Source organism: Neolamprologus multifasciatus, chromosome 23 (genome assembly GCF_963576455.1).
Source record: "Neolamprologus multifasciatus chromosome 23, fNeoMul1.2, whole genome shotgun sequence".
Classification (NCBI taxonomy): domain Eukaryota; kingdom Metazoa; phylum Chordata; class Actinopteri; order Cichliformes; family Cichlidae; genus Neolamprologus; species Neolamprologus multifasciatus.
This window is the reverse complement of record NC_140460.1, coordinates 36,242,518-36,255,643: the sequence shown is the minus strand read 5'-3', so window position 1 is coordinate 36,255,643 and position 13,126 is coordinate 36,242,518. Positions and strand designations below refer to the sequence as shown.

Below are 13,126 nucleotides of genomic sequence, written 5' to 3'. Positions count from 1 at the left end.
GCCCCTTTAATATAGCAAATGGAGGGGAACTGGGCTGGCATCAAAGCTGGATCCAAAGCAGTAGGCTTAAAAGAGAAGAGAAATATCTTACTATGTTAATGTATTCAATGCTGACAACTTTAAGGATGCAAAGACACCTCCCCCCCTCGCTTCCTCTGGCCTTGCCTAATAAAAAAATATGAAAAAAAAAAGACTTACATAACCACACTGAAGATGTGCTTTTCTCTAAAAAAATCATCATGGAATCAACTTTCAAACAGTCGATCCTCAGTGAGGCGAAATCATAGGGAAATTTAAAAAAAAGTTTGCTTGGATAAAAACCCTGGAAGCGGGGAAGGGGCGGAGGAGACAGTCGCCAGTGATGAAAGATGAGAAAATGAGTGAGAGTTCAGCGATCAAAGGAGGATTTGTGTGTTGGGAGAGGTCACTGCCAGACACTCAAACAGCTTGTCTGGCATCACAACACCGAAGGCTGCCTCTCTCAGTAAGTAATTTATTTTTCTCTCTCTCCCCCACGCAAACTAATGCTTCCTCAGGCTGAGGTGGATGAATAGGCTTTATGCACTATCCACCAAACTGTCCTATTTTCTTTCCCCGCCCGAGGCAGGAAACAACTGGTCAACTCCCAGGATCCCGCCAGTAGTTCTTCTTATTACTTGGTGAACTGCTGCAGGAGATTCTCTCCACTGTCAGAGTGGAAGCCTGTGGTATTAAATGATGCTCTTGTCCTGGAAAGCTGTAACATCCTATTATTAAATATAAAGGCTACTCTATTCATCTGCTAGATTTATGTTGAAATGCACTTCCTGATTTAAATACCGATTTTTCTTTTTCCAGCTTGCATGTGAATCTGTGAGCTTGGCTCACCTTTCTTGACGAGTTGGACGTTGGCCTGTCGCCGCCCGTTGCCATTCTCCACGTAGCAGGAGTAGTTGCCCAGGTCGGCCTCCTCCAGAGACTCGATGGTCAGAGAGATCGAGACCTCCTGCTCTCCCAGGTGCTCCCGGATTGTCCTACAGGGGGGAGCAAAGAGCAAATGAACAATAAGCGTGTGCAAGTTGGTGAAAATGAATCTCCTTAGGCTAGTAGCGTGCTTCGCAGTGAGTAACAGAGCAGGGCGGGGGCCGGGTAAACAAATGTTAATATAGTCATTAGTTTAATGACCCAAAAAGCTAGCTAATGGGGACTTCTGCTGAAGACCAGACACTTTATTACGTGAGCAGGACGCTATTTGTTTAATGTTCTTGAATTATTCCCACAAAAAACATCTAAAAGCAAGGTTTGATTATAAAGCAGTCAAAGTAATTGGTTAGTTTATTTAGGTGCTTTATTGAGTAAATGTAGATAACTCCCTGTTTTGGCTTTTATTGGCCATATCTTTAATATTTCGGTTCACTCTCAACACTCTTATCAACTACACTTTAGTCATTACTTCTGTTTACATTAAAAAAAGCAATAATAAACCCGCTATGCTGTTTCTGCCCTGCAATAAAATGGCATAAAATAGTGTGTTACTGGAGTATTTCGCTGCAGGATGCAGTACAGACCAAAACAGAAGCAATGCAGTGTCCTAGAACCCAACTAGCAGCATTGCTCTATGCTCGATGCATAAACTGGTATTGCAATAGGGTTATAAGATGTTGCACTGACCCAAGCTGATCAAAAACATCAGTTATTGAAGCTGTAAATGTGGACTGTTTAATTATTTGGTCTCTTGGAGACAATATAACAAGTTAAAAATGCGCTGGGAAAATGTTGGCGAAGACATGTGCAGATGAAGTATGGCTTCAGGGTTTGTTTTCATCAATTTTATTAATCTGTTGCTGTAACCTCAGCTGTGTAGTTGGCTGGTTAATGGTGGTTCTTTGTAAAAGGAGTAAGATTAGCTGTTAAGAGACCTCACCTCAATTTTATCTGTTCAGAGCATGCTTCATCCAACAGACAAAGAACAGCAGCAATAATCAACAGCAAAACCCCCGTTCACATGCACAACTTCATTAAAAAATTACAATTGAAATATTCATTCAAATTAAAATAATTCATGATTTTATTAAATATAATTGCATTTTGAATTGGATGACAGCAGCACGTTGAAAAAAAAAGCTGGGAGAGGGTCATGTGTTGTAGGAGTAAAATGTTTCTCCATTGTTGTCTGGTAAAGGATTTCAGAGTCATAGTTCAATAATGATTAAGTCCTGTCTTTATTGTTTGTTTGACTCCTACATATTAGCAGGAAAACACTTGACTGCGTAGCTGCCTAATGTTCAAGTGTCCTTAAAAGTCAGCTTCTAACTTGTGTAATTACTGTTTTGATAACTTTGTCTGTCTAAGGCTAAAAAGAATAAAAAACTTCAAGGCTTACTAACAACTTTTTTACTAGACCAGTGATAAAGCCACTTTGTTATGTACAAAAACTGCTCGGTCATGCAAATATCTAACCAACCAACCAATCACAGGGCAGCAACTCAGTGCATTTAACTGAGTGGGTATGGTCAAGACGGCCCGTTGAAGTTCAACAAGACCAGATTGCTTCAAGATGATGGGAAGGCTCAATAACTCAAATAGCAACTCATTACAACCAATACATGCAGAAGAGCATCTCTGTGCTTTCATGTAGATGGGCTACAGCAGCAGAAGACCACATCTCATTCCCAGTCAACTAAGAACAGGAAACTGAGCCTACAATTTGGAAAAACTTAGCCGGGTCTGATGACGCTTGAATTCTAATGCAGCAGATGGTACAGTCAGACTCCAACTTTGGCCAAGTGGCAGTGTCATAAATAATTGCCTGCTTCCTTCATTTTTCTTACATTTTAAGAAACCGCTACAGAAAGTGTTTGCCTGGTGCAGCGAGGCAGATATTGTAGACTTTTGGAGCTAACTCACTCCAAAGTCTCTCCTCTCTGCTTTGGACCCAAAACATAAGACAGCGTTGGACTTTTGAGGTGCCATCGTGATGATGAAAGGCTGATTTGCTGTTTGAGTCAAAGGCAAGTGTTGAACATGAAATGTCTGATGGTGGACAGATTCTATCAATTAATCAGGAGAGATAGGCTAATGCTTTGCTGTCAAAAGCTTTTGGACTTTTGGTTGGCAAAATGAAGCTAAGATACAGATTGTTTGGTAAAATTTCAGCAACATCATAACTTCAAACACGCTTTCGAGCAGGGATTCTAGCTGCCTCATTACTGACTGTGAGGTGTACATAAAAGTAGCGCCTGAAAGCTTTTAACAAGTTTGTTTGAGACAATGAAACAAAAGGAACAGAAAGAATTCTGACTCAGAACGTGCAGGGCTGAAAGGGTACACGTTTTCTTATTCCAGTGTTTGCAGCTTTGAAAACACAGACTCCAAATACAAACGCTAGATCAGAAAAAAACAAAAACAAAATTAAAGTCAAAAAGTCATAAGAGAGAATATTGACTCTTTAATAAAATATCTTCTTACCAAAAGGTTCACCCCAAGTAAATCTGAATTCTGTCTACAGCGTGCATCTTAAAATCCATAAATCATGACCTTGGAATTACTTCTGTCTGGGAAGAGTGCAATTCTGAGACACTGTCTGAGATAAACTGTGCACTTTATACCTATACAGTACATATCTGCAACTATTTTTCCCGAGTTCTAAAGACCAGGCATCTACAATAGACACAACCTCAGCTCAGTTCCAAGCTCTACTTTTTCCTGACATAAAGTATGTGCTAGCAACTTTTTTAGATGGTAGCATTTTAGCGCATCAGTGGAACAAAACTACATGAAGGTAGGAGCTGCCCGTCCGTGACTGCCGATAAGCAAACACCATATGAGTCATGACACATTTCCCCCATGAAAATTACTGCTCTGTTGACTCGCTGAGGCTCTTGACGTTGATTGCTTGTGACACATTGGTATGGGGATAATAGTGTGACTGTCACGATGCACTACAGCACCGACCTATCACACACATTTTGCCAGAAGGTTTAGCGAGATGATGTTTCTGTTACAAAGTACTCCCTTTTCTAGAAATCTATATACTCTCCCACACTACAAACAGTGTGTGCAAAGAGTAGAATCCATTGCTTCGACTATTTGATCACAGTTGGTGTACTGGAGAAACACTCTGATACTTGAAAGCTTATTTTCTTTTTCTCTTGGCAGGATATTGTGTTCATTAGCATAAAATGGATTTTCACAGCCTTCTCTTCATTATCATTGTCTTCCTTGTTTAAGAGAGGAGAAAGAATGGTGTCATACTGTAGCTAAGTGGCTTCAATGAGAGGCACTGACAGGAAGAGTTGACACCAAAACCCTCAAAGTGTCGAGGTATAGTCTCATAAATTTGAACAAAGTAAGCACTTTTTCCAACTAAGCTGTTCTGTACAAGAGCCTGGCTCCTATTTAATAATCTCCGGTAAGAGGTAAATCCCTTTTCAGCTTAGAAATCAGACCATGTGGCTTTTCTCAGAAAAATTCAAAGCTTCAGAAAGTGAGAGAAAATAACACTATTAATGCGTGGGTCTATATTTAAGGGTGAAAAATAAAAATAACCTAAAGTTTAACATCAGCCACCAAGAGAAACAGTCTCACATGACGGCCTCATAGGAGACTTCCACGGATCACTAGAGTCATTTCGTAGCATCTCACTATCGCACTATGTCAGTGGAAAAATTCCACCTCCACCATGGACATGGTGCCAGTGTTGGTGAAGAGCGTTTGAGCTTTTTGAGGACCAACTCATATTTCAAAAAGTTTGTACGAGCACAGTATGAGATAATAATACTGTCAGATAATCATGGTGGACAAAGGCCAGGCTGCCTCTCCCAGGCACTGGTAAATTCCTTCCTCTCCAATTCCACTAAAGTCAGGTTCCCACTTTGAGCACCAGCACTTTAATAGTAAACCAGTGCTAAACAGTTGATTCATTTATTGGTATATTTCTTTGGTGTTAATGGATCAAAATGGTTATAAATAAGGCACTTTGTTGGTGGAGAAGAAATAAAACGAAAGTGAAATGGTAGAAGAAATATCAAAATATCAAGTTTAATTGATTCTAAAGTTTAAGAACTGTTGAACTAAAACAAAATTCTACAGCCCAACAGTCATCAAGCATATTTTCAATGTGATAGACATAAAAAAGCAACTGAAAAGCAGTGTGTGTATGTCTGTTCCCTAAGTTTATCAATGTGAGTGAACATTTACAAGTTGGATATATCGGGCATAGTAATTTATGGCGACATTACGCCTATGTTACATGTACTGGTATGCTGTTAATATGTTACATGTACGCTATGTCAGTGCTTCCCAACCACTGTGTTGCGGCACATAGGTGTGCCGTGAGAAATGATCAGGTGTGCCATAGAAGATTATCTAGTTTCACCTGATTGGTACTCTAAGCGATTGGCGTGAGAAACAGGCAGAACAATTACATTCTCTTACACTAGAGGGCAGTACCACTTCTTGCTCCAATTAAATGGGTTGCCAACTGCCAGTAAAACAGAAGAAGAAGAAGAAATGACATAGGCTGTGTCCCATTTCAGGGTCTGCACGCTTGAAGTACGCGCACTACGCGTACTACGTACGGTGTGTACTATAAGTACGAGAAGTGCGGAAGTGAGAGGCGTGTGAAATGGGATGGTATATGCTTCGTCGCGCTGTTCAGGTTGCCTAGCAACCATGATACTAACCGCGAGACACGTTACATACAGCTTTCTGTGACATAAATGAAGGAGAAATTTGTTTTGTTGGTCAATCATTTTCGTCATGACATCACTTTGATTAGTTGAGTATCTGAGGCTGAGACCACAGGACTGTAAAACATGATTCAAGGGCTTCATTTCTGTACTGAACAGTCATTTAAGATTAGCTAGTAAATAATAATTAGTTAATGTTGTTCATGAGACTAAAGTCATCTCACTATGGTAATGTAAATATAATATGGCCAATATTATAGTATTGTCAGATTATTATGATATATATATATATATATATATACACATATACATACATACATATATATACATATACATATACATACATACATACACATACATACATACACACACACACATACACACACACACATATATATATATATATATATATATACACATATACATACATACACATACATACATACATACATATATATATATATATATCAATCACTGACTTTCAGCTTGTTGTGTTTGTGGATATATGACTCACTTTAATTATCCATAAAATCATCAGATTCTCTGTAAGATTAAGGTCGACTATATGTATATTTAGAAGTAGAGGCTTTAAAACCAAGTTAATGCTGAAAGTACAAACATCACTAGTGTCACATAACTTTGCCGACATGTGGCCAACAGCAATGTTTTAATGTTCTTCATTATTAAACATTCGCACATAAATAAGTGACGTCATATTCAGTACTTACTTTTGACAGTTCACTCTCCGGCCGCTCCCTTCTGCCGTATTTTGCGGCAAAATTATCCACACCCACCGCCACACTATGAATTGTGGGATATATGGGACCACGAAGCGTGCACCGGACCACGCTTGATATTTGGGGAAATCGACGGCGCATTTGGAGTATGCATTTGAAGTACACTTCGAATTGGGACAGCCGTCGTCGCGTGGCGGTGACATGATTGCACTTGAAATGCGTACTTCAAGCGTGCATACCCTGAATTGGGACACAGCGATAGTCATGCTACGAGTGAGACAACGCAGCGCGCAATAGTAACAGGTGAATATTTAAAAAGTAAAAGTATTCAGTCTGATCTTGGTCCTAGAACTCCGAGCCAGGTGAAGGCCCTAGCATAAGTAGTGGTCAGAGGAAAGAAAAAATAGGTATACTTGGGACAAGTCGGGCAAATTCCGCTATGTCTGGTACAGAGGGCTTTTTCTAATGTGAAAAATGTGCCGTGGCTCCAAAAGGTTGGGAAACACTGCGCTATGTGTACGTTATTGTTCGCAAATACATTTTGCCAAACAATTTTTACTGCAGTGACACTTTAGGGTGACTAGAATGTGACACTAATTGTGCCCATAACTGGTTACTTTGTCTTACACAATGAATATAAATATAAAGAAAATCAATGTTTTTATTGTCATTCAGCTATTTCTTACATCTCATCTAACCTTTATCACATCTCACTGTATACAGAAGATAAAAAGCAAAACATACACGTCTGTGTATCGATATGTCAGTGAAGCAAACAAGTGGCGCAGTCCTGGTAAATCATTTCCATAGTTGTCATTATCCCACTGAGATGCCCCTGTGAGTTCTAAATAACACCCCAGATATTGTCACTAGGTGCCTACATTTTCTTATGTAGTCAAGGCCGTGCATCAACATCCATATTAACAGAATTACGTGTTTAGGAGACCTCAGATTATGTAGCAGCCATGTGAACAGTGATCGAGTTGGGAGGTCGCCTTGTAATCGGAAGGTTGCCGGTTCGAGCCCCGGCTTGGACAGTCTCGGTCGTTGTGTCCTTGTGTCCGTTGCCTACTGGTGGTGGTCAGAGGGCCCGGTGGCGCCAGTGTCCGGCAGCCTCGCCTCTGTCAGTGCGCCCCAGGGTGGCTGTGGCTACAATGTAGCTTGCCATCACCAGTGTGTGAATGTGTGTTTGAATGGGTGGATGACTGGATGTGTAAAGCGCTTTGGGGTCCTTAAGGTCTAGTAAAGCGCTATACAAATACAGGCCATTTACCATTTACAGGCCATCTACAACCAAGCCTAGCTGTAACCAGACAGAGCAGAGACACTGGACCCATTATTTCTGTTCTCCAAGAAGGCACAACCTCAGCTACATGAGCTATGATATGATGATGTGAGATGGCAGGGGCTAGTAGGTAAAAAGAATGCCTACTGGTAATATCTATGGAAGTGATTACAGATGATAAAAACCATTTAAATGGATTGAGAACATAAAAAATGAGTGTTTTCCATAACAGGATACCTGACCTCCAGTCAGTCCATTTCACAGTTAACCAGAATTAGCATAAAACAGGTACTAAACAAAACTTTGGAAAATAAAGATCAATGTCTACTTATAAAGCCTGTTTCGGAACAACTGTTATAAACGAAAAGACAACAAGAAAACAAAGCTCGTTAAAAGAGCAAAATCTGTCCTGCTGTGCTGTTGTGAAAAAACAGGCGTGATATACGAGCAGATAATCTTTTTAAGGTTACCAAAATTACAGCTATTTCTAGCCCCTGTTTAATGACGCATGGGGCTAATAGCACAAAAAGGTGTGAGTGCCACTTGAGCATTTGTCTGCTGCCTGCTGCAGGGTATTTGAATATGAAAACTCATCTAATTCTTGTTGATCAATGAACAAGCCAAACAAAGCAGACTGGGAAGTGCTGGGAGGATAAAGAATAACTATAATACACCCACTGCTGCCATGGCAATATCTTACATTAGCTTTACAAAGTGCTGCTAATAATTGGTGTCCCACATAGAAATTATCACTCTGCAGAGAAACTTCTTTTATTGATCATGCACAGAGAAGAACTATTAGAGGTAACCATTTTGCAGCTACGTGGACTTATAGCAGCTTCATAAAACCTAATAATGAAGTTTTACTTTTTAAGCTGGTCTCCAGCAAATATAGCAGAAAGCTTAGCTCCTGGGGTAAAGGTTATGTGAGTATAAGGTAATTCTTTTAGGGTTTTCTCACAGTGCCTGTGAGCTCATCGTTCTCCATTGAGAGGCCAGTCGGGCAGATATGACAGGAGATCACAAGGCTGAGATATAGATCCATGCTGATGGTTTTTTAAAGAGGCGGCACCCATGTGTAACTCAACACAGATTGAAACACTTGAGGTGTTGGCAAAGGAAAAAAAAATCATCTTTGTTTACAAAAAACACTCATACCCATCATACTTGTTACTGAAAGTCTTAAGTGGAGGTCTAAGTGAGTTCCTGGAAAACAGGAACCGTGACGTGTGAACACACCCACACATACATCTGCCAGGTCCCTGGCACATATCTCGGGGTCAAAAAAACATCTTGGTGTTTTGTGACTTAATGTTTCAAGGGGTAAGTCTACCAACGACCTGACATCAGTTTCAATGTAAACTGTTTGGAGTAAAAATTAAAAAACCTACAAAAACCACAAACTGTTTTCTAACTCAGGTACACTTCGGTAAATCGGGTTCACCTGAAAACAAGGGCAAGGGTCTGTGGCCTATGTGATGGAAAACTACAGCAGAAGTGAAAGCACACGCCACGGTGGCTGGGAGGCAAAATATTGCATCATTATTCATCTCGAATATGAGTAAACATCACATATTAGCCTGAAACACTACATCTGAAAGGTTGATTTGAATTACTGTAGATCAGAGCTGATCTGAAATGTAATATTTTATACAATGACAGATCATCCAATGTGCATACGATTTGTGCTGGCATGCATGTGCAGCGCTGTTGCATCAGTAAGTGGTAGGAGTGCTCCACTTTTCAAACTGTCAGATAATGTTGGCAAAGGACTGTTATTTCTACTCTGCACAGCTGTGAGACTGGATATTCTCACAGAGCAAGATTTGGGAATATATACATTGATGTGCACACTTGAAAATGTACATATGGATGTTTGAAAATTCATTTAACCAAAATCTGAGAACCTTGATACAAATTAGGTTACTTTTTAAGAATATACCCGAAATTGATGGGAAAGGTCTCCCCCAAGAAGAAGCTACTATGAGTTCAGGAATGGCTCAAGGACTCCAAAAGGTCTCCAAAGTCCCCAGAAGCTGGAAGAAACCTGATCCACCACCACGCAACCTACAGAATACCAAGGATCCCCTACCAATGTACTGTATCGGGCACCCCGATAGCTCAGCTGGTAGATTGTACGAGTTTGAGTCCACCCTTGTGTATTTATTGCATTTCATCCCTTCTCTGTCAATGCAGCTTTCCCCATCCACATACAATGTGCATAACACTAAAGGACACGCCCACACAAGACCAGATGGTTCAGTTTTAAAGTTGTAACTAAGATTTCTGACGTCGGCATATCTAGTAGAGTTGAAACAACCCAAGCCATGTACCCTAACTGGTATCTGAAAAGACTGGAGAGAATATGTCTGCCTGTTTTCTCTTTGAACGCGTGAACATTTCCCAGAGAGGCTGGAGAAGTAATTTCAGATGGAAATCTGGGCTGCTGAACCAATACTGTTGCTTAGTGACAAGCATGGTGAGAATTATTTGTGTTTGTCAAAGTAAAGGTCAACTGGTAGGTGGTAGAAGTGCACAGGTGTTGAAACAGATTTTACAGTAAATCAAGAGATGTTTAATTCCACGCTTCCTCTCAACATCTGGCTAGGGAACCAAGCATATAATAACTATGATTTTGTTTTTGCCGTACTGTTTTATGGGGTATTTTTGGAAGGAATAATTTTATATTGTGCTTAGATGAGAATTAATTCTGCACTTGGCTAGCTTCGCTCAGGAGAAGTAAACTACCATATGTGTAATTTTTGTCTTTCTGTTAAGCTAAGCTGGTGGTTCCAACCCTAAATTCCCCATTAAACAAGTCAATTAACTACTTAATATATCAAAAATGATATCAAATCAGGCATGTGGACATGGCCATAATGACCTACTGAAGTTTAAAAGAAGTATCAGAATGGAGGAGAAAGGTGATTTAGGGGACTTTTAACCTGGCATGGTGGTTGGTGTCAGAGGTTGTTTTATTGGGATTTTCCCACACAACACAACAATCTCTAAGGTTACAGAGAATGGTCTGGAAAACAGAAAATATCCAGTGAGCAGCAGTTCTCTGGGTAATATTGCTGTGGTGATGCCAGAGGTCAAAGGAGAATGACCAGCCTGCTTTGAGCTGATACTGATAGGTACTGAAAGTACCTCAAAAAACCACTCTTTAAAACCAGGGTATGAAGAAGAGCATCTCTGAATGCACAACATGCTGAACCTTGTAGCAGAGGGGCTACAGCAGCAGAAGACCACACCAAGTGCCACTCTACATTGTAAATACCCTGACTATACTCACTGATTAACTTAGCAAAGATAAGACATCAGTTTAGCTTTTGCTAAGCTAACACATCTATACTTTGGGTCTTTCTAAGCAATTAGTTCCACCTTCATATGGAGAATTTAATAATTCTACATATATTAAAGTACTAAATCTCATATGCACTGTATACACTTCAACAAAGGTTTGTATTATTAGGCTTTTATTTTCAGACGGTACTGAGCAGTGCTGAGTTTGCAGCACTAATAAGCAGAGACCCTGGACGGTGTAAGTACCCTGATTTCCCATGATATATCCAAGAACGTTAATTATAGTTAGAAAATGAAATGAAATTTTACACTTGAACTGCTACTCAAAAGGGTGCTGTATGGCCTTACACCGGGGGACTGAAACTTCTTCTGGTTTCAAACTTCGGCAGCACGGTCTTTAAGTCTGCATTCTGTGCTGCGTCTTCTCACAGATCCATGAAGTCATGTTCTGCAGCCACAATTTTTTTTTATCAACCCTGAATCTCAGTGGTGAAACATTGTGCCAAAAGCTCCATTTTATGTATTACAGGCGGCCCTTAAGGGAATACTCCTGTGTGATTAATTTCCATTTCAAAGCTAAAAGCTCATGGAATGATGTCAGCGAGTGGGTTTGAAGTGGTGCAAACTCAAATGGGAACAAAAAAAAATTAAATAAATAATAATGCTCAGAGGGAGACAGCATCTCACAGTGGCACACAACAAAAATATGTGTTTTTAAAAACTTGAATGCGTGTATACTCCTCACGTCTGAGCCTGCACACACACACACACACCTTCCGGTCACGGTTTTGATTTCTTGCCTTGTTACCTCATTTGACTATCGTATGAAAGCAGGTTTCTAACTGCATGCGGTGAGCCACTCACTATTCCATCTTCTCATCTTTATTATACCACCTACGCAGTGTCGCCACCTGCCAACCCCCCTCCCCCTCCACCTCCACAGTCCCCTTAAATCCTGTAGGCTCTAATTGGCCCGGTGTCCTTCACGACAGAGAGTGGTGCTGAGAGCTGGACGGAGCATGCTAGCAGGCTAATAGAGACATCTCGAAATGCCAGGTCACTGACTGGGCCGCTAACTCTCCTCCCAGCCTTGTCACGCTGCTTATGGTTAACCTTTTCTTTACATAGCATTTGTCGACAACAAGAATTTTTCTAGTCATACGTGTGGTCCGTGAACGGGGTACATCGGGGCAGGATACGAAACACACATGCTGTGTGGTTTTTGCAATACAGACACGAGCAACAACGACAAATATAAGTTTGACAAATAAAAAGAGTGAACTATCTCTTCGCTTTTATTGATTCAAAACCATTAATTGAATTAAATCAATCTATGTTTTTGACACTAGTTTGCAATCTGTAATTGAATTAAAGCTAAAGGAATTCAGTGTATTTATACTGTGTCTTCTTGTTACCCTTATCTGAATTCCCCTGTGATAACAGCAAAGCAAAGAAACCCATTCTTAAGGATTAAGAATTTCCTCTTCGCTGCTACAATTACTTCTTGCCTGCAATTTTTTTAACCACACTCAACCGTGACCACAGTCACTGCACAAATACATTATGCTCAGCGTGCATTAACTTAGAAGAGCTGTCTTTTCTTCTTTCAACATATTTACCATGTATATTTGATTTTTTTTTTAAGGTTTTATAATCCTCTTCACAAAATCGGTGTAGTACTGTCTTGAGTAATCCCTCATTTCTTGCTGCAATCACTACTTTTTACAATTGTACAAGCTTGAAAGTCAATATTTGGTATGGCCACCTTTATTCTTCATCACAGTCTAAACTCTCTTTCTTTAAGCAGTCTTCAGGAATAGTTCTCTAGGCTACCTGAAGGACATTCAAAGTGTTGGCTGCCTTTTGCTCTGTTCTCTGTTAAGATGATCCCACACTCCTTTAATAATGTTTAGGTCTGCGCTCTAAGGAAGCCAATACATGACTGATAATGTTCCATTGTTTGTTTTAATGTCCCAGTTTCCCTTCTTAACAGAAGGGAGAACTTCTTGACAGAAACCTTTCCATTCATACAGTTTCTGATAAGGTTTCAGTGAGCAGTGGATGGATCATCTGAAGTATCAAATGCATCTTTCAGATTGTGTGTCAGGTTTCGCTGGATTTTGTTTTTC

At 40.1% G+C, this 13,126-nt stretch overlaps 1 protein-coding gene across 3 annotated transcripts in view; it reads right to left on the bottom strand.

The window, feature by feature from the left end:
- LOC146492085 (interleukin-1 receptor accessory protein-like 1-B) overlaps positions 1 to 13,126 on the bottom strand; it is a 338,383-nt gene that overhangs the window by 25,676 nt on the left and 299,581 nt on the right. For all 3 annotated transcript variants that reach the window (XM_085152263.1, XM_085152265.1, XM_085152264.1), the window contains exon 8: positions 868 to 1,013. In XM_085152263.1, coding sequence (XP_085008389.1) covers positions 868 to 1,013 — 146 coding nt within the window. The remainder of the gene's footprint in view (positions 1 to 867; positions 1,014 to 13,126) is intronic.